At 36.6% G+C, this 22064-nt stretch overlaps 3 protein-coding genes across 5 annotated transcripts; 2 read left to right on the top strand and 1 right to left on the bottom strand.

The window, feature by feature from the left end:
* Window positions 1–554: 554 nt before the first annotated feature.
* Window positions 555–6657, top strand: LOC117924038 (protein FLX-like 1). The gene is made up of 5 exons (XM_034842587.1): window positions 555–660; window positions 1263–1857; window positions 1935–2098; window positions 6090–6166; window positions 6269–6657. The coding sequence occupies exons 2-5, from the start codon at window positions 1268–1270 to the stop codon at window positions 6359–6361; spliced, it is 924 nt and encodes a 307-aa protein (XP_034698478.1). The 5' UTR covers window positions 555–660; window positions 1263–1267; the 3' UTR covers window positions 6362–6657.
* Window positions 6658–8086: 1429 nt separating this feature from the next.
* On the top strand, window positions 8087–15078 carry LOC117923720 (pentatricopeptide repeat-containing protein At4g18975, chloroplastic). 3 transcript variants are annotated; one of them, XM_034842148.1, is made up of 7 exons: window positions 8087–8271; window positions 9773–9912; window positions 9999–10060; window positions 10381–10477; window positions 10650–10793; window positions 14077–14289; window positions 14449–15078. In XM_034842148.1, exons 2-7 carry the CDS (start codon window positions 9793–9795, stop codon window positions 14644–14646), a joined length of 834 nt encoding a protein of 277 aa, XP_034698039.1. In that variant the 5' UTR covers window positions 8087–8271; window positions 9773–9792; the 3' UTR covers window positions 14647–15078. The 3 variants fall into 3 exon arrangements, with proteins under 3 accessions (XP_034698039.1, XP_034698037.1, XP_034698040.1); XM_034842146.1 differs by having other exon boundaries at window positions 9702–9912; XM_034842149.1 differs by lacking the exons at window positions 8087–8271; window positions 9773–9912 and having other exon boundaries at window positions 9997–10060; window positions 10340–10477.
* A 235-nt stretch (window positions 15079–15313) lies between these two features.
* On the bottom strand, window positions 15314–20349 carry LOC117923719 (subtilisin-like protease SBT5.6). Its single transcript, XM_034842145.1, has 9 exons — window positions 20284–20349; window positions 19995–20187; window positions 19722–19913; window positions 19439–19550; window positions 17238–17796; window positions 17044–17144; window positions 16579–16939; window positions 16263–16476; window positions 15314–16097 (listed from the first exon to the last, which is right to left on the bottom strand). Exons 1-9 carry the CDS (start codon window positions 20347–20349, stop codon window positions 15559–15561), a joined length of 2337 nt encoding a protein of 778 aa, XP_034698036.1. The 3' UTR covers window positions 15314–15558.
* Window positions 20350–22064: the final 1715 nt, after the last annotated feature.

Genomic DNA, 22064 nt, shown 5'->3' with positions numbered 1-22064 from the left:
ATTTTTAACACTTAAATTTTTTTATCTTTTAAGTATTAGAAACGCTATAACCCATTTCTATAATCATTGTCAAACACACTCTTAGAACGCGTTTGTTAATGATTTTAGAAAATATTTTTAATATTTTTAAATACTTGAAATATACAAATTTTTAAAAGTCCGTTTGATAGTGAATTTAGAAAACGTTTTTAATATTTTTAATATTTGAAAATTTTTATCATTTAAGTATCAAAAATATTATAAACGCTTTCTAGAATCATTTCTAAATGTTAAAAGGGATAAAAATATTTTGTAAAATTATTACCAAACATATATTTATAGTTATTATTTAAAAAATTAACACAAGATAAAAGAAATAGAAATAACATTAAAATAAGAGTAAAGGAATCATAACCTCACGTGGAAAAAAATAATTTAAGTTTAGTAAGATTTGACTTTCATAAATGTAAATTTTTTATTTTTATTTTCCATTCTCATTACATGGCCCAAAACAACAGCCCATCCATCTACTTTGGATTGGGCTGACTGTCTGGCCACTATGCGAAAGTTAGCTCGAGGCTCAACGCTCCAGACCCAAGAGAGTCGAGACTCACAGAAATATACAGAGTTTCTCTCTTTCTCTCTCGCGGCTGGAGAATTCTCACGAGAGGCTTTGCAGAGGTTCGTCGGATTCTCCTTTCTCTTCCAATACTGATATATATACACAAATATATATTTTTTAAATTTTGCTCTCTGTTTGGTCGCTGAGAAAGCGCAGGGAAAGTGAAAGAAAACTAAAAGCCTGAACTTTGCTAAGCCAATTAGTTGTATCAGGATTAGTTCGCCGGAGTCTTCTGTTTTATCGGGTTCTAAGTGGTTAACGATTAATTGATTTTCAATTTTGGTTTATTTTATCCTCCCATATTTTTCTTGCCAATCAAACAGAGCTTTTTCCTCTTCTTCTTCTTCCTTTTTTCTTTTACGTTTGGTTGCTGGATAAACGGACGAGAAATAAAACAAAAGTAAAGGGAAGAGAGAATTTTGTGTCTTATGCTTTCAGTTTTTTCGGTTTCCAAAACACGAGATACTCGAGCTTTGGTCACTCAGGTCTACAGAAAAGTAAGATCGAAAATTTTAACCTTTTCATTTCCCAGCCAACCAAGAGGAACATTAGGGTTTAATTGTTCTCCTGATTTTGGCAACATTTAATTGATTATAAATGGTTTTGTTGGATGTAAGAGAAAAACCCTAATCGATTGTCTCCGAAATCCGAGTTATTGCAGCAAATATGTCTGGAAGAAATCGCGGGCCTCCGATGCCAATCAAGGGTGGCTTGCATGAACCTCCGTTCCGCGGCAGGGGCCTTGGTCCAATGCCCCATCCCGCACTCCTCGATGAAGCTCAATTTGGGCGTGGAGCAGGTGGTCCTCGTCCTGGCACCCTGATCCCTCATCCGGCAGCAATATTTGAGGACCGCCTTGCCCTGCAGCACCAAGACATCCAAGCCCTTCTGATTGATAATCAGAGGCTTGCTGCAACGCATGTTGCACTAAAGCAAGAAGTGGAGGCTGCCCAGCATGAGATAAAGCGAATGGCTCATGTTGCTGCTTCTGCTCAGACTGAGATGGATTTACAGTTGAGGGAAGCTTTTGAGAAAGTGATGAAATTGGAAGCAGATCTTCGGGCCTCAGATGCAATGAGGGCAGAGGTAATGCAGGTTCGGGCAGACATTCAACAGCTGACTGCAGCACGGCAAGAGTTGACCAGCCAGGCTGAAGGACTGAGTCAGGATTTCAATAGAGCTAATTTGGATTTACAGCAGGTACCTTTGCTGAAGGGGGAGATCGAGGGCATGAGGCAAGAGTTGCAGCGGGCGAGGTTAGTGGGGTGCTACTTACATCTTGTATTCGTTTGTTGGTTAACGGAACTTTTATGTGGTAATTGATTGTATGCAGGGCTGCCATTGAGTATGAAAAGAAAGGGTATGCTGAAAATTATGAGCATGGTCAGGCAATGGAGAAGAATCTGATAGCAATGGCTCGTGAAATGGAAAAGTTGCGTGCGGAGTTGGCTAATGCTGAAAAGCGAGCACGTGCCGCTGCTGCTGTTGGGAATCAGAGTACATTTTCCATTTAGCTAAATATTAAAAAATTGATCTGAACTTAAGAATTTCTAATAAACTTTTGTTGGATGTGAGTTTGGATTTCGGGAGGTTGTGGGTTGTGTGAAAAGGAGTTGGAGAATCTGTTTTTATTTTTTCTTCTTTTTTCTTTGAGCATGGAAAATGTTTTAGGTTTAGCTCTGATTACCTAGTGCCAGGTATCTCGGTTCACCATTAGGTGCCGTTCAGACTGAGGATTTCGGAATCTTGCTCTGACTCATTTGATAAGAAGGTTCCAAAATTTCAGGGCATGATGAAATACCTTTAGCCCAAATGTCCTAAGGATTAATTTTGGTTAAGACTGGTAGAGGAGTTTCAGTGAAAAAATGGGGATGTTACCAGTTTGCCATGATGGGGGTAGTAATACTAAAGGTAAGCTTTTTAACCTATCAAAAAAATAAAAAATAAAAAATAAAAATCAAAGGTAAGCTTTTTAATGTGATGTGGATATTATGGTGTTTCCACATGGATGTGATGAGATAATAGGATAACTTTCGCAGAATTGTAGAAAATGTCTTATGTTTTTAAGCTAACTTAGATCAGTTTAGGCAGATTCTGATGAAATGCATCAAGCTCAGGGAGAAATCTAAACTTGGATTTTTAATATAGGGTTATTGTTCAGAAATAACTGTTTTTTTTTTGATAAGTATAGAGAAGTAAAATATATTAAAAAGAGGGTTGTTCAGAAAGAACTTACCATAGACAAGATCAATTATGGCTGCAGAATGCTGTAGAGAATGGGTGGAATGGTCCTGTTTTTATTTTGGTTAACTAGGATTAGGATGATTAAAAACAATGTAGGAACATTTGGGTCACAGCCCCTTCTCTCATCCTCCATTGTAATTGTATTTAATTTATGGTTCGATTTTCTACTATCATTTCAGCCAGATTTCCTGTGTTTAGTTTTAGTGTCTGCCATTTGGACTGCTTCCATATAGACATGAATAAAGCTAATGTGGTTGAAGATTGCTGTCATGTGTTTTCTACCTTGGACATTTGGGTGGATTGGGTGTTAGATGTCTTTCTACACTCAGTAGGGCCCTTTTGAGCAAATGGAGTTGGCGTTATGTGGTTGAAAGGGGGGCTCTTTGGGAGCAAGTTATTGGTAGGAAGTTTGGGGTGGAAGAAGGGGGGTGGAGAGTACTCAAGCAGTTAGGGAGGAAAATTTTGAAGGAAGGGATTTTATGGAGTAATAACATTGGGTTCTCAATGGGTAATGGGAAAAAAGTGAGATTCTGGAAGGATAAGTGGTGTGGTGATGTTGCTTTGTGCGATTCTTTCCCTTTTTTGTATGCTTTGGTGGATTCTAAATAGGTATGGGTGGCGGAGGTATGGGATTCATCGAGCGAGGTAAGGGGATGAAATCCTTGTTTTTTCAGGACCTTTTAATGATTGGGAGGTGGATTTGGTGGAGCAATTCCTTTCGTCAATTCAAGGAAAGAGGGTGTTTGTGGATTTGGAGGATAGGATGCCATGGAAAGAGACTAAAAGTGGGGAGTTTTCTATTAAGTCTCTTTATGGCGCTTTGGATGCAAGGAATGCAACCCCTTTTTCGTGGAACATCATATGGAACCCTTGTGTGCCTTCCTAAGTGGGCTTTTTTGCTTGAGAAGCATCTTGGGTAAGGTCTTAACATTGGATCAATTAAAGAAGAGGGGGTGGACTCTAGCCAATTGATGTTTCCTTTGCTTTGTTGAAGAAGAGTCTATAGACCACATCCTAATTCATTGCTCTAAGGCTAAGGTTTTGTGGGAGTCAATTTTTGCTCTTTTTGGGGTGACGTGGGTTATTCCTTCGTCAATTAAAGAGACTCTTCTTGGTTGGAATGATTCCTTTGTGGGCAAGAAGTGTCAAAAGGTGTGTAAGGCAGTCCCTTTATGTCTCTTTTGGATGGTTTGGAAGGAAAGAAACAAGATTGCTTTCAAAAAATAGGGAATTTTCGGTTCTAAGATTGAAAAATTCTTTTGTTTGTAATTATTGGTCTTGGGCTAAGTTGTTCATAGATGTAGGTCCATTATCATTGATTGGTTAGGTTCTAAATGAGTGTGGGTAAGTTTTTGTAACCTTTCTTCTTCTTGGCTTTCGCCTTGAGGCACCTCTTGTATACTCCCGGTATGCTTTGGGCTGTTGTTTGGGCACCCGTTTCTCTTTATATATAATATACTTTTCTCTTTTACTTATCAAAAAAATATTGGAAAAGATATAGAGAGAATAAAGGGACGAAAAATGTATTTGGTGAATTGGGTCATGGTATGCAAGGGCAAAGAATTAGAAAGGTGGATTCTTTGAATGAGGTGTTGCTTGGAAAATAGTTGTGGAGATATGCTCATGAGTGTATTTTGTGGAGAAGGATCATTTTGGAAAGTTTGGAGAGTTGGAAGGGTGATAGTGCACTCAAGAAGTGAGAAAGGATTTCGATGTGGAATTGTTGAACCGTTGTGGTTAGGAATAGGAGAAGAACTAAATTCTAGTTATATAAATGGGTAGAGAAGTGATCTTGAAAGAGAGTTTCTCAATGCTGTTCAGCCTAGTCTCTCCCAAAAATGTTAGTGGCAAATTTATGGGACATGCATTTCTGAAGGCCTTTCATATTTGGGAGATGGAGGGGGTGGGACATTTTTTGGAGCTTATTAATGATGTTTACAAGCAGTTGAGGAGGAAAACTTCTCATGAAGGGAAGACAAAAAGTGGAGATTTTAGGTGTGATCTTTTTAAAATTCCTTATTTCTGTATGGGCTGAGGGCATGGAGGTTCACATGAAGATTTGTTTTTCTTCTTTCGTCGGAGTTGATGTGCAGGGAGATTTAACCATAGATCTTGTAATGATAAGAGGGTTGACATTGGTCAATGGGTGAAATCTTTATAAAGCTAGTGAAAAAACAAAAAATCACATCCTAATTCACTAATAGTATCAGACAATTTTAAAGTATGTTGTGAACAATTTTTGGGCCATAGGTCTTCCCAAATTTAGTTACAGAACTCTTGTTAGGCTAGAAGGTTTGGAGTATGGAGAAGTGGTGGGGGGAGGTTTGGCGAGGGACTCCTGTTTACTCGTTATGGTGCATTTGAAGAGAATGTGATGACTGAACTTTTGATGAGGAAGAGCATTTAGATCAAAGTTTGAGGAAATTTTCATCAAGTCCCTTTAGGGAATGGCTTAGGGTCCTGTGGGGAATGGATAATTGTACATTTTGGACTTTATTGATAGTCTAAATTGTGGATGATATGACATGTCTTTGCTGTTTCTTGGTCAGGTGGTTTAGGTTTTTTTTTTATTTGGTGTCTCTTGGTATACCCCTTGTATACAATAGGGTGCACCCCCTTTTTGTTATGTTCCTTTTACTAGATTTTCTGTTTGCCTATATGTATATATATAATTTTTCCAGGACATGAAATATGATCTCTTCGAGAAACCATTAAAAATAGCAACACTGGTTGTATTGTACTGTGGTGTATCCTATGTATCATGTTGTGTACTTTATATGATAAGATATACTTAAGACAAGATATGTAATAATGTTACATTTCATTTTACATAAAAAATTTATCAGTTATTTTAATTCGTTTCCTATATATATATCATATATATATATTGAGGTTGCTGGTATAAGTTTAATGACCAGAATCACCTGAGCCAGCAGTTAGGCTTGTATATATCCCAGTAATGAACTGAGAAAGGGCTAAACAATTGTGTGGCTTATTTCTTTGCTGCATTAATATTCAGCAGGAAAGAAACTTTGGATCTGCTCAAGTTTTCATTTCATGTTTGTTTTATACTGTATTAATTTTAGCACAAATGCACACTTTAATCTTTGCTGCAACTGTGTTAACCTTATTGGCTTATGATGTTAGGGATTTAGTTCTTTCATTTCCCTTTCCACTTGTAGTTTTAGTCATTTCTTTTTGCAGCTTTGAGGTTTACTTATTTACTGTGTTTTTGTTGGTGCAGTTTATGGCGGAAGTTATGGAAATCCCGAGACTGGATATGGAGGAAATCCTTATCCAGCTGGTTATGGCATGAATCCTGTAAGTACTTGTGCTTCTTGGCAGGGCACATATATGTCTGTGTATATAGGATTAGTTTCTGTTTACAATTGCTCACCTATGGAATTGTTTTCTTCGCTTCAGGGACAAGGCAGTGCAGAAGGTGTTCCTCAATATGGACCTGGTCCTGGTTCGTGGGGCACATATGACATGCAGCGGGCTCATGGACACCGATAATTTTGGTGCATGCTATGCTATGCTAAGCTTTGGTTCCCTCTATAAGCTCACCTCCATAATGGTATCTTGCAATGGAGTTGCTAAATACGTGGATTCTTACTGTAGGTTGATGGCATATATGTCATTAGAACTATTTAACATTGATCATACGAGTGCTCACAGTAAAATATATGATTCTACCATATGATCAATGTAATGGTATTTTGACCTCGATTGGATGCTTTGTGATGTAACTGTTTAAATCCAGTATCTTATTTTTTAATTTTATTTTATGTAGTATCTTGTGCTTCAGTTTATCTTACCTTTCTTCCTTTTTTTTGGGGAGGACCTGAATAGCAACTTCTGCTACTTCATTTCATTTTTTCATTCCTTTGTTTCATTTTTCAGTTTTTAAGGAAAATTTTAATTTTGAAGCCCTGGTGGCATTTTGGTTTCAAGTCAGGCAGAGTTAACATTTATTTCCTTTCCTAAAAGGTGGGTTTGTTATCAGAAACTGTGTTGATTGTGGGTGAAACTATAGGACAACTAATAATGCTGCTTTCAGCAACTGTTGAAATGCATTGAGTTATAAAACATTGGTTAAAAGTAGTAGGTCAATAACCCTATAGATATTGTATCTTCAGGAAAAAATAGGGTAACCAGCTTTGTGTTGTAATATACTAATATTCCAATAAAAAAAATCGATCTTTCAAGTAAAGGGCAGCATAAAAAATTTATCATGATGGAAGTAAACTGTTTAATAGAGAATGATTTATAACCTTCAATCTCTTGCACTGTAAGCCCAACAATCTTAATTTGCATTTGTTTTAAGGAAGAATGGAAGAATGAAAAGTAACCTTTTGTTTATTTTTATGTTTTTGCTTGAAGGATATATCATTCTTCTTTTACCCTCTTTTCTTTTATTGTATGAATCAATTTCTTTCTATTTGGAAAAAAAAAAAATCCAATTGTCTATCATTTGATTTCATTCTTTCCCAGAAGGATATCAATAACCTTTCTCATGTTTGAATTGGTGGAATCTTAATTATAAATGCTGCTGTTCTATTTCTCTACTAATTTCTCATCTATGAGCAGATTGAAACTGCACCTACTCATTGTTTTCTCTTGTTTATTTGAAACTGCACCATTTATCTTAAAAAATATTATTTTTATGTCATATATTTTGTATTAAAATATCTGTTGATATATCTGTAAAATTGAAATAACCATATATATTGGTGATTATAAAAAATTTCATCCTCACTTAAAAGTAACTTTGTGATCAAGAAAAAAAAAAAGAAATATTTGATTAAAAGGGATGAAATAATCCCCAAATAAAAAATCTAATCATTCTCATGTTTTTTTTGGAAAAATAATTAATTTTTGACATAAATATCATTTTCTAGTTTAAGTATTTACATATAGATTTTAAAAGAAATGATTATTTTTAGAGAGAATTGTGTTTTACACCTACTTAGGCTTGATAATCAATAAAAGGTGCTTCAAATACCCATAATCGATTACAAGTATAAGGTTGGAATAGACAAAAATACCCTTTTGATTTACAAAATCATTTTTGGCATTTTAAGAAATTTTGAAAAGTGGGTGTAAAACTCAATTCTCACTTATTTTTACAAGAAAATGATGATGGTATTTTAATGTAAATAGTGTGAAAAAAAGATGAGTGGTTAAATTTTAAAAATTGGGGTTTGAGATGCCTTTTAATCAAATAAACCAAAGAAAAACCACTAATGCTCACTCTAAAATCTCGCTCCCTCCGATATCCCTCACAAGTACAGTGCCGTTGTTCGTTTCAAAGCTCTCTCTCTTTTGAAGCTCAGACGATTCTCTCTTTCCGCGGTTAGCTCTTTCTTCTGTGCTGTGATTCCAGGTCTTCGCTCGGAGCTTTTCGCAGTTTCTGTTCGCTTTTGGTGAGTTATCTTCCCAATTCTAAACCCTAATTTGTTTTTTAATTTCTCAGTCTGTTTTAGTTTGTGAGGTTTCTAGTTATGTTATTGAGAAAAGAGGATCGATCTTCGATTTTGAGTTTTTGGGAGCCAATAAAAATCATAAACCTAATTCAAAGTTGCACCCACCACACAATAACATTAGACAGACAGGTCTAGAATGGAATTTCCAACATCTGATAAACTCAAAAGGGCTGTTCGGTAGATTTTCCCATAATCTTTGCAAAAACCCAAGAGTATTGAAACCAGGCCTAGGGGGGAAGTAGAGTAGCTGGGTTGGATTGGTTTGGATCAAAGATTGACGGGGCAAAGTTGCACCCACCACGCAGTACTACTAGAGAACGGAATCCCAACATCTCATAACTCAACACATGAGACCATATAATGCATCAAATAAATAACTGTAACCACATGGGTTATGTCATTCCATCATAAATATAACACTACAAATTCTCACCAAATATGAAACGAAGTTTGTGATGTATCATACTTGAATTACACATTTCCATTGATTCCTCTTCCTTAAGATTCTTAGAGCTTTTGCTGCAGCAATCAATGGGACCTCAGTTTCTCAAGCCGTCCACTTATCTAATGCTCCATAGACAGCCTCTTTCTCATTAGGGAGCTCAGGAATCTGTCAATCTCAAGGTTTAAAGTAATGTCATTTTATTTTTCCAAACATTAGTAACTATTATAGAATGTTTATGTCATCCCTCCCAACTTTCTTGTGCATACTTTTTCAAGAATCACAGAAGACCTAAGTTTGCAGAAATAAGTGTGTGGACTACAAAAAGATGACCACACAAACTTACAATTCGAACAAGATTGAGCGCCTTTTGTCCAGACCCAGTTGAGCGCCTTTTGTACAATAAAATTTTCATAATAATATGTATGTTAGGTTGGTTTGTCCCCAGTTACAACAATGGTTGTTATAGAAGTGGGTATGTAACTTAAATCCATTTTAAAATGTATTCTTTAGTGAAGCAAGGCTTGGCTGTTGTCATGACTCTATATTTTGAGAGTGGAAAAACTGAAAAAGGCCAATTTCAAGAAAATGTTTGTTTATTTGTATGTTGAATGTTATAAAAATACAATTGTTCTATGTCAATTTTCCCTTCGTTGCCAATGGGCTTGAATTAACAGTAGGCCTGCGATGACAAACGCTCAGCCCAATTGGGCTATGGGGAGCGTTGATGGGCCTGTAAGATTAATATTGGGCCAGTGTGTATGCCCTTAAAGCTCGGTGGACTGACCATCGTCTCTGCTTGCTTTCTCATCACTGATGAGGACCCCAAGTTTGGGCTCCCTCTCTTCATTTCCTGCTTCAAAACCCTAAACCATAACCCTAATATAGCCGGTTTTGTGTTTTTTCTGTGGGTTTTCTTGTGCTTCAGCAACATTTAAAGTAGTTGGCGAAATTGCGAGGAAGTATTCATACAATTATTGAATTGTCTTGGTTGGGTAGTTTTGAGAAGGAGCTGCAAAATGAGAATGGCAGTGGAACACGCTATTCAGAATAACATGATCTGTCTTCACAGATGCTCCTCAATTCAAACGATAACCCAACACCCTTTCTCAAGTTTCAGCTTTTCCCCCTTTCACAAGGCAAGGATGAACGTATATATTTGAATATGAATTTGGTTTTGGTAATAAGTTTCTTCTCTTACAAAAATTTCTTTTGTAATTTGTAGGTGACCAGCATGCGTCATGTTAAGTGCTGCCACAATCCGCCCAGTTACAGGGCTGTTGAGAAGTAGGTCCAGAAATTATAGATAATTTTATATAACTCCTAAATTTCGATAACATGTTTGATTGTAGTTTTTCTCATTAAATTTGCTGCTATGGTTCTTTGATGGATAGACCTCAATATATTTTTTCACTAATTGTGGCCCCTAAAAGGATAACCCCTCCTGAATACTGAATGTGAAACAAGTTTAGCAGTTGTGGTTTTAAATTTTTTTTCTTTTTCCTCTCTTGGGAATTTAGAAGCTTAAACCCTTCAGCACTACTAATATGGTAATAAATTTCCCAGTTTTGTTGAGCTATGATAGATTTTCTTAGCACGGAATGTAGGGAAATAAGCAAGAAAGTGGGAAAAAAGGAACACCACTTGTGGAGGAAAAGAGACTCAATTGGGTCTGGACAAAAGGCGCTCAATCTAGTTCGAATTGTAAGTTTGTGTGGTCATCTTTTTGTACACACTTATTTCTGCAAACTTAGGTCTTCTGTGATTCTTGAAAAAGTATGCACAAGAAGGTTGGAGGGATGACATACACGTTCTATAATAGTTACTGATGTTTGGAAAAATAAAATGACGTTACTTTAAATGTTGAGATTGACAGGTTTCTGAGCTCCCTAATGAGAAAGAGGCTGTCTATGGAGCATTAGATAAGTGGACGGCTTGGGAAACTGAGTTCCCATTGATTGCTGCAGCAAAAGCTCTAAGAATCTTAAGGAAGAGGAATCAATGGAAACGTGTAATTCAAGTATGATACATCGCAAACTTTGTTTCATATTTGGTGAGAATTTGTAGTGTTATATTTGTGATGGAATGACATAACCCATGTGGTTACAGTTATTTATTTGATGCATTATATAGTCTCATGTGTTGAGTTATGAGATGTTGGGATTCCATTCTAGATCTGTATCTCTAGTAGTACTGCATGGTGGGTGCAACTTTTCCCAGTCAATCTTTGATCCAAACCAACCCAACCCAGCTACTCTACTTCCCCCCCTAGGCTTGGTTTCAATACTCTTGGGTTTTTGCAAAGATTATGTGAAAATATACTGAACAGCCCTGTTGAGTTATGAGATGTTGAAAATTCCATTCTAGATCTCTGTCTAATATTATTGTGTGGTGGGTGCAACTTTGCCTAGTCAATCTTTGATCCAAAACAACCAACCCAACTACCTTTTTTTTTAAGCCTGATTTCAACACTCCTGGACGGGCAAAATTTTTTTGAATCCTGTAATTCATTAGAGCTTTTCCATGCAAAGTTGCCTTTTTTTCTCTATTTTCTTTTTTTCCCCTCTGTGGTTGATGTAATGCACTTTGAGCACAATAAGTATGCCTTCCTTCATTGTTTATCCAAAAAAAAAGGGCTTAGCTTCCTTTATTTTTTATGGTTTAAATTTTCAAAGAATTACGAAGCAAGATCTGGTCTGGCTTTAGTTGGCAAGACTGACTAGCAACTGAGGTTGATTCTATATTTCTTCTAGTATAGAAGCTTGGAAAGTGAGGCTCCGGATCCCTTCCAAGTTTTTATTTAAGGTGAAGCCACTTTTGTTTTTTTGTCAGAAGGTGAAGCCTTATTATGCTGATCCTGTAGGTCACCATAGGTGGTTATTTGAGGCCCTTGGAGCTTCTTTTTTGGGATACACATTGATTTTTGAATTTGTTAAGATAAATGGTGTATCATCATCTTGATAATATTTTATGTAACAAAAGGCTTATATTTCATATATATCAAAATTTCATTCACTAGGTCAAACTGAGCCAGACCAATCTGAAATATGAGCTCCAGTTCAACTAACAGATTAGAGAAATGAGAACTGACCAAGGTTTTTTGGTTTTTGCCTGATGCAAACTAAACCAACTTGAAAGTTATACCTCCAATGTTTTTGTCACACCAGTTGTGTAACGGCAATATAAGCATCCAATCTCCAACATTGTTGGAAATAGAACACGTTGTTTAATATCGCATGAAAACATTTGTGTTGAACTTTTTTCCTTGTGTATAAATAATAAAAAGCAAAAGAAAATGAAAACACATTTGCCCAAATAGCTAGGCATGTACACCCTCAAAGGTCTTCTACATCCTTTTTTTTTAGGTAATATGCTTTCAAAGTTATGTAGGATAGTTATACCATTCACCAACATATTTGCTAAGTCAAAGAGATTAGGAGTGTTGTATTGACAATTTCATGAAGATGTGCGAAGTCTTGAGTAACCCTGTTTATTGGTATGCTCCTTGGTGTGAAGATTGGCAACCCATTCCAAAGTTATAACTGCTTAACGATCCTGGATGAGTTTCCTTTTCTTTTGGTAGGTAACCCTTTTTTCTCTTCTGGCAATAGAACTTGGAATATCCCTCATCCCGACCCTAACCACTTAAGCTAGGCCTCAAGGGCATTAAAGACCTTGGATGGTTCCTCAAGCTTGAAGAACCAAGTGAAGATTTCATGGAAGTTTGACTCGTTTTGTCCAGGGAGTGCTGATTTTCAAAATTAGGTTGACCTGGATCCTATTGGTTAACCGGTTGGGATTAATAGCCTCCTGTGTGTTTGATTTGTTGCTACAGTATTAGTTATGTTAACTGAACTATGCCCGTTCACCAGCCTGGGTTTCACAGCCTTTGATGGACAAGCTATTTTAATCTTTTATATGATTGTTGAGATTTGGGAGTTGGCCAAGTAGGCTTTTGACAGTGCAGTTAGCACCTCTAGTTAAACCCATTGTTTTTGGGTGGGTGGCAGGATTTTAAGCCTAGAAAGAGACTTAGAGTAAAAAATTTCAAGGTTAAAACTTCATAGATTCCTCACAATCATTATTTGAGAAATTGTTTAGTGAGGAGTTCCTTTCTGGCTGTGAATGTGGTTTGATTGCCATCAAGAAGGTCATAAAGCTAAGGACGAGTGAAGTTTAGAGGAGCTCTTCATCAACTTATATGCTCAAGGGTGATTTGAGCCTTGAATGCTAGTGGTGCTTTGGGAGGTAATATTCAAAACTAATATTCCATTAATTTGCATTGTAGGTTTTCTATATAAAATTCGAAATAAATTAAAGGAAGTGAATCCCTTGATCTTGGTTGAGCTTATTAAAGCTCTTGCTTGGTTGAGGTAGTGTTGTAGCCCATTGTTTTAATTAGTTGTATGTGAGCTTGGAAAAAAGCTTGTGTTGGGTTGAGCTTGTGAGAGCTCAATTGATTGCTTGATCGTTTTTTTGTGAGCTGTGGAAACCAAGTGTATATTGTAAATGATTTTAGGTGATTCCAATAAAATCCTATATGATTAGTGGATTAATATCAGCTTGTGATCAGAAGGTGGATATAGGCTTGAGCCCTAACAACTATAATTCTTGTTGTCTTCCATATTTGCATTGTGCTTGAATTTCTTATATTAATATAATGCACGTGAGTAATGTTATTGTGATTGTCTGAATTATTCATATACTGTCTTGGCATATTTTCATTGTGATAGAATATGAGTGTTGGAGATTTGAGGTTTGATTCCATGTAAGCCAAAAACATAAAAGAAAAAAGTTACCTATGGACAAAGGTTCTTTTTGTTGTGTTGGTTTAATTCTTTGAGCTTTCTTTTTTAATAAAAGTTTGTAACTCCTGTTAACCTCCCCTCTAGGGCATAATTCCCTTGAGACATTGCAATTTCAATGCAATATGTAAGTTCATATGAATCTAAAGAAGTTAACATTCAAAGAAGAATGTAGATATTTTTTTCTTGTGGGGATTTATTGAGCTATATGCTATATAAGAAAGTTAGATATGCCTATCTGAAAAAGCCTTTAAAAAATTAAAAAAAGAAGAAGGTTCATTAGTGATATCTTCTTCTCTGATGGATGCTATACTATGAGAATCTCTAGTTTCTCTCTAATGACAGAACTAATGTTTGGTTGTTGTCCATTTCAATAGCTGGGGTGAATGCATTCATGTAGTTAGACAATTTTTTCAGCTTTATCTTTAGATTTATTAGAAGTATCTGAATTGAATGTTAGATAATTTTCCTTGCTACAAATCCTAAAATGTTTCTCAGGTGGCTAAGTGGATGTTGAGTAAAGGCCAAGGAGCTACGATGGGAACATATGACACTCTTCTACTGGCATTTGATATGGATTGGAGGGTGGATGAGGCTGAATCATTATGGAACATGATTTTGCATACACATACACGCTCCATTTCCAAGCAGTTGTTTTCTAGAATGATTTCCTTGTATGATCATCATGACATGCGAGATAAAGTAATTGAGGTATCTTGAATTCCATAATGATTCCCAACTCCAACTTCTGTGCATAAAAAAATTGGACCCAAGTTTTTTAATCATTTTTTCTGAAACTTCTGTATGATTTCATCATTGGTCACATTTATTTTTATGGTGCTAAACTTCAAAATTTCTGAGAGAACTCAGGTATTTGCTGACATGGAGGAGTTGGGTGTGAAACCAGATGAAGATACAGTAAGGAGAGTGGCATGTGCTTTCCAGACACTAGGCCAAGAAGATAAGCAGAAACTGGTTCTCAAAAAATATCAATGCAAATGGAAGTACATTCACTTTAACGGCGAACGGGTTAGAGTGAGAAGAGATGCATGGGATGAAAAATGCTAATTGAACCACAAATGAAATGGGGGTTGAATTTAAATTTTCAGTATTGAAGGCACAGCATCTGAACTTTGCACATGGGCTTCTTTGCTAGATCTTAGAAACCGAGGAGGACATCCATGGAGATTTCATGGCTGTTGCTATAGAGGTTTGATCAACTCAAACTCCCTTTGTGGGTAAGGTAAAGCACCTACTAGCTATTGTTGAAGCCTTACCCTTGTTTGCTAACCTGGAGGTGGTTCTAATGTATTGTGTAGATATATGTCCATAAATATGTCATCATTTGCTGTAAATTGTAGTTAGAAAGAAACGATAGTTTGGTAATTATAAAACATGAGGCACTGGTATCTTCAAATTTCCTTTAGACTGTGTTGCAACATTGGATGAGTGTACTTTGGAAGTGAAATGGATTTACTGTAGTCTGAGGCCAGTTTGTTTCTTTGGTTGCATTAAGATTTCAGTATATAATTAAATTAGAGGGGGGAGGGGGCACTGTGGTTCCAGTTATCTTTTGTAAATATTGGTTGGCCCCAATTCTGAATCAATTTGTACCACTGTGGAAAGTTTTAGAAAGTTCATACCGCATTTGTATTTGTATTGCTATTACTTTTGTCTGTTTAACAATAATACAAAATTGCACACACTTGAGATTCTGAACTTGTAGGCAAGCCAGTTTCGAAGAAGAACTGAGGAGCAGAATTCTCATTCTCTTTATCTTCAAAGCCACATGGCTTTGGAGGTTTCAAGTTTAACTAGTAATATTATTTCAAATCTTAGAAAACCTGGAACAGGATTAACAAAAGATCCAGGAACAGTGTCTTCTGTCCATGTTCCTGCCCTTGCAATCCCTTCAAATCTTCAATCATTTTGAGAAAACCCTAATACATATATACTCCAAATTGGAAGTGATAGACAAAACTAAGCCAAAGACACTGCCATAGGGCTTCTTACATTATGGATTCCATCATTCCATGTATACCAACCAAAAGCATACTCCTCTGCATCATTCTTTTTGCTTGCCTTTGGGTTTCTGGCTTCTACTGTTATGCAGAAGCTTTTCTTCTGCCCAACATGATTAAAGTACAGGATACTTGGCTCAACCCTAACTGAAAATCCCACTGGTGACTTAACGCTAGAGAAGTATATACTTCTAGCGCTGCCAACATTAGTGACGGTCCTTGTGATGGTCACTTTGCGTTTGAGTTTGGAGATCTGGAGGGATGGATAGTTGAGATTGTTGGATGAGGGTGACACTTTTGGACACTTGAATGAGGAGTCGGGACTTTTAACTCCAATATTGCAGAGGTAGAGAAGATAGTCAGTGTATGTAGTGTCGTATACTAGACCGGGATCTGCAGCCTTTGTTGGTCGGAAGTGGCCTGAACCGTATTGGAAAGGGTTTGCTGGATTGCCAGATGAATCAGTTATTGGCTTGCCAATGTTGTTTACAAGTCCGGCTGTAATGTGAGAAATGTATCATATTAGAAAACAAACATACTCCATGGAAACCATAGGTCAGAATAGGGTAGGTAAAAAAATTATGGACACAGCCCAGACTAGACAAACTTAGAATAAAGGCCTTACTTTCAAACCCAACTACTATGAATGTTGTTTAACTATACCTGTGGTCATGAGAGCAGATCTTATAGCAGCACTGCTCCAATTAGGGTGAATGGCTTTGAGAAGAGCAACTGCAGCAGCCACATGAGGGCAAGACATAGATGTTCCAGAGAAAATATTATACTTCACCACTCGGGGATCCAATTCTGACCTTGTAGGGGATGATCCTTCGCTCCATGCTGCTAATATATTGAGTCCTGGACCTGTGATGTCAGGCTGTTGCGGATGCGGTATGCCAGAAGTTAGAAGTCTTAAAAGGTTTGACAGACAAGGACTGAATGCTCAATAGGAGAAAAAAAAAATGATGACAGGAATTACCTTGAGAATATTAGGATCGATTGTATTTGGACCCCTACTGGTGAAAGAAGCCATGAATGGTGCTGGTTTAGCATGTAACATCGTCCGTCCTGGAATGATGGTTGCCATTGGTTTCTTTGTTGATTTAATGTAGTTACGAATTTTAGTCACATCCTCGGAACTCACTGCAGTTGCAGGAAGAAGGTGAGGGTCTGCTGGGAGATCAAATCCATTTTCCGGCGTGTTTCCTAGAATAAAACCAACACCCCCGGCTCTTTTCACTTCAATGCCCTTTTCAATTCTCAATGTCATACCACCCCTCAAGCACAAAACTATCTTTCCTTTCACCTTCTTTGGATCAAGGGAACCAAAGTTGCAATTTCTGTAACATACACAAGTTTTTGTATGACAAACATTAACAAAAAAAATCCAACTTAACTAATAATGATTTTAATTATTCTTATTTTAACTGGAAAGTGAGATTACGCTGCAGTATTGTTCTTGGGCACTCCAGGGACGACGACATCTGCTGCGAATACCAGGGGGTACATCTTTTTCTTCAGCTTGTATGGGGTTACGGATTGTCCCTGAAAAGGAATCAGAACAGAAAGTGGGCATAAAAGCAAGAATTGTCAAAATATTCATAGAACATTCCCTTGGTTTCTCAAAGGTTTAATTACCATGAGTTTCATGCCATTTCCAAGAACAAGAGGAGTGACAAATGCTCGGTCTATGCTACTAGCACCAACTGTGATGATCCATGGTGCAGGGTTGGACAAAGTTGAGGGGGCAGGGCCTGAATTCCCAGCGCTGCACGCCACTACAATGTTGTTCTTGGTGGCATGAAGTGCTCCAATTGCTATACCATCTTTGGCATAAGTGAAAGGTTGAGAAGTCCCGATAGAGATGCTAAGTACATGAACTCCATCAGCAATGGCATCATCTATGGCTGCTAACATGTCTTCTTCATAGCATGTGTTCCCTTTCACCTTTGTTTGGCCTGGGATCGGCCAGCAGACTTTGTAAATGGCGAGACGAGCCAGCGGGGCTCCTCCTGAAGCAGTGCCGGGGGCATACCCAAGTGCTGAAACATTGTGAACCCTTCGCCCTGCAACTGTTGATGCTGTGTGGGTTCCATGGCCATCCTTGTCACGTGGTGATCTATAATCTGTTGTGGTGTTAAGGGGGCCATTGTCCGACTCATAACCCTTCAGATAGTATCGAGCTCCAATCAGCTTCCTGCAAAATTGCCAATACGTAGGATACATCAAAGCTTAATTTTTATAAGGATCATCTGCTCCATCCTCATATGACCTCAGTAGTAGAGAGGAGGGACACATCAAATTGTGGGTCACATGTAGGCCCCTGTCACGGACTGACCAAGGTGTGCGCACTGAAAACAAGCCCAGAGGACTATCTCATGAGCATTTCTTGGCATTGGATTTATAAAAATCACAAGATGGTAATGGGAGGAGCTAAAAAAACGACCAACAGCTCAGACCGTTCACTTTTCGATCAAAATGGACAAAATGGACAGATAGGGATCACCAATTAAAACACTCTTTACAGTAACACTAAAAAAATATTCCAACATCAGAATCAGGAACGGTGTGTGTAAATAACATCCGACACCTACAAAAGGACAGCGTGTAGCACAGGGAAGGAGGCCCATTAGATGCTTTCGAAGAAAACACCTTGGTTGTCATGGTCTGGTTCAGTTCTAGAAGTGTGTAAAATCCAATTACAACCATGCCAGCTTGTTCTTATACCTAAACCATTGGACTTTATACACTAGGGCATAATTAATCTGAAATTTGCTTTTACTTTTCTGCTACTTGGTAAGCTACATAAGTCCCTCTTGGTATTAGTTTTGAAACCATTTTCAGCTCTCTCCATAGGAAAAGATACAAATACCACCAAACTAAAAGAATGCTGGCCTTTTCCTGGGTAACTGTTCTAATCAACTTTTCTTTGTTTAGCTGAAAAAGACTAGAAACTGCGAATCAAAAACCTTTTCAAAAGTATGCTTTGGATCCCTTCTTGCTAACTAATTTCTTGTCAAACTTTTGTTAATTGTAAAGTGTGAACGTTCGGCCGTTTAAAATCACATGACAGTCACCAGATGCAACACTCGATCATGCTTTAGACTAGACAAGTATAGTTGAAATCTGAAACATCTTTATTTTTTAAAGCTACTGAGGGGTCCCCATAACAGTATACCCAGAATAAGCAGAATGGGATCAAGTGATGATGTAGGTTACAGTTGAAAAGAAAGAAGAATGATCCATCTCTGATACATGTTCCATGAATGCGAAGCACACAGATTCCACTCTATGCCTTCTTGGAGAGGCAGCTAGTGGTTTCTCGGTGGGCTGCAGCATCAGGGCTTTTGGTCCAAACCTCGAATGGGGCCACTCTCATCCTCGTCCTGGAAAGGAGACCGAACTGTGTCACCATGCCTGTCCTAACACTATCATCAGTTTCTAACAGGCAAGATTCCTATTGGTTCTGAGATTTCTCGACCAATCATGAGGCCTAAGAACATCCCATTTTGCAAAGAGAGAATCATTCTAATGCTATGTAGGAATAGTGTTGTGGCTAAGATTTGGAGGAAAATAAGAATCTATGTGGCCTACCAGAGAACACATCAATTAGGTTTACGGTTGAAAAAAAGGGTGATGTATACATTGATCAAAAGACCCAAAAGGCCTATAATTCATAGCACCCGTATCTGTTAAACATGAGTGGATCATATGGAGAAGAAACACGATCACGGGTATTGCTTAAAATTAACTCTTCCTGACGAAGACTAGGAAACAGCCATGGAATAATGGTAAAAAGGATTAATGCCATAAAAGCAGGAGAGGGATTGAACGCTCACCTGTTACAATGGGAGGAGTTGAAAGCAACTCCAGTTTGGCAGATTCCCTTCCATGATTTTGGGATAGGTCCCATTCCTTCATCACTAAAGCTCTTCGACTCCGGCCATACACCTAATCAACACCGCACCCATCACATGCAATCAGTATACACTGCCTTCAACTAATCAATCATTACAGGTTGCAGCCATATGATAGAGGCAAAAGCACATGAGTTTTCCATAAAATAGGAAAGAAAATAAGAGGGGAATCACACGAAAATCAAATCGTTCGTATTGGAATTACCATTATCCACCATCCCAACTATGATTTGATCACCATATCTGGCTTTTTCCAATAAATTTCTCGTCTTCTTTTGCTTCTTCGACTGTTCTCTTCCCAGTTCCTTCTCCAAGCCTACAAATTCCCATGACCTTGTAGTGTGGAGGGTGTGCTTTTTCCGCTGGCTGGGGAATACTGAAACCACTTCATCCATCTCTGTTGGAAAAGAAAAACTATTAGACTTGTTTGCCATGAGAGAAAATATAAATGCTGACCCATTTGAACGCTTTGTTTTACCCGAAAGCTTTGTGACTTCATGGGGGCTGAGAACTGCTGCAAAGCCATTGATGCTGTGCTTGTAACTGTAGAGGAGAGAATCTCTAGCTTCTTCCTCGGATGCTTTCACAGAGAGAAGATACGAATGGTGATAATCCTCTATCTCATGAAGTGCTTTCTGTCCACTGTGTTCTCCAAAATATACTATATAGACCTGTGTTGTCACAGCACTTGTGAGATGAGCAATGAAAATATTTCACAGAACAACCCAAAAAATAACGTGGTTTCATCAGAGGAAAATCAAGACAACCTTTCTTTCTGCACATGAGGCCAGGAGAGGAAGCAGGAAAAGCAAAAAGAAATCACAAAACCTCATTGTTGATGCTGCACAATCTTGATGAGTTGATATCGCCTATTTATAGGTTTACTGTGCATTGGTTTAAAACAGTTATCCTTTTTTGAGGATAACATCGTTTTATGATGTTATATTTTCGGGGTCCAAAAAGGTTTGATTGTTTTTCGAGGGGAAAAAAAAAAAGGAACAGAATGACATGATTGGTTTTTGCTTAATTAAAAAAATGGAACTAAGCCAAACTTATAAAAAAAATGGATCAATTTAGATGATAAGTTGGATGCAGGCTAAGTTTCTAAAGTCAGCACGAAAGCAAATAAAGGATTAACCTTTCTATAACGGTTCTTTTCTTGGAAACAGTTTTTTTTTTATATATCATACCAAACATGTTTTTACTTCATTTTTATTTTCATTGTTAAAAATAAAAAAGGGTTAAAAATGCTATAATATTTTATAATGATATATTTCTATTTGTTATAAAATATGAAAATTTATCGAGAACTTAGGGATAATGTATATTTTTTTATTTCAATGAGACCTATAATAAAAATTTCCTTTCATTTTTTTTTCTATATTCTAATTTCTCATTTTTTATTTTATTCCTTTCACTTAAGTATTTTATAACACTGTTTTTATTATTTTATAAATAAAAATAAAAATAAAAATATTTTTTACATTACATTTTCAATTTTAAAGATGCTTGTATACAAAAATATATTTGGAAGGAGATTTTTTTGCAAATAATATTTTTTTCCTCATTTTTATTTTAAAAATAAACTATTTTTCTATATTTCTTTTCCTAAAATGTTCTTAATTCAAATGTTTATATTAATTGTTTTGAATAGTATAATTGTTAATTCTTGTTCATATATTTAAACAATTGAATAATTAGTGTGTCAGAAGAAAAGAATACTTGAATTAATTATCACTTAATTTTTTAAGACAAAATTTTAAGTAAGAATTAAATATATCATTTGATCACGTATAAATGACATTTTAAAAAATATCAACATTAATAGTTGTATTTTTTTGGTTAGAAATTTAGATACATGTTACACAAGGAAAGTAGTGGATCCCCAACTTTTAAAAAGGAGATTTGTATAAAACCATGAAGTAAAAAGAATAAAGAGCTTGAAAGGACCACCGATTGGAAGGTGGAAATGAATGAAAGGAAGATTCATTGAAGAATTTGTGGTCTAAAACCATATTTGTCATAACCTCTTTGTTCTTTTCCTAGATGTCCTACTATCCATTCCTTTCCCTTTTGTTTTATGAAGTACTTTAATTTTTTTTTTAATAACAAATATCAATTTTTTCCATCCATATCATGTCATGATATGGGTACAACGGTTTTTTATTTTATTTTTTCTCTTTTTGAAGTGTTCGAACAAAAAAAGATGATGAAAATCCATCAATATTTAGACCTTAATTAGGATACATTCATATTTTTTTGTTAAGTATAAAAAACTGTCTTAGATCTAAAAATAGAGCTTATATAAGAATCAACATTTTTTTTTTTTTTTACTTTCATCTTAAACGTTTTTCTTAATCATAAGCTATTTAAATAAAATTATCCAGTTAGATTTAGAAACTCTTAGTGAGTTTCTACTTCTCAAAAATGAATATGTTAGCTTCATTTTCAAATGCTGAAAAATCCCTAGACTGCTGGGAAAATGCATATAGAAGTGTCATATTCTTCTTTATTTAGTGCGGTGGAGAGTGGTCCCATCCCAGCTTCA

This window comes from Vitis riparia, chromosome 10, assembly GCF_004353265.1.
Source record: "Vitis riparia cultivar Riparia Gloire de Montpellier isolate 1030 chromosome 10, EGFV_Vit.rip_1.0, whole genome shotgun sequence".
NCBI classification, from domain to species: Eukaryota; Viridiplantae; Streptophyta; class Magnoliopsida; order Vitales; family Vitaceae; genus Vitis; species Vitis riparia.
The sequence above is the reverse complement of the archived record's forward strand: the minus strand, read 5'-3'. Positions and strand labels throughout refer to the sequence as shown.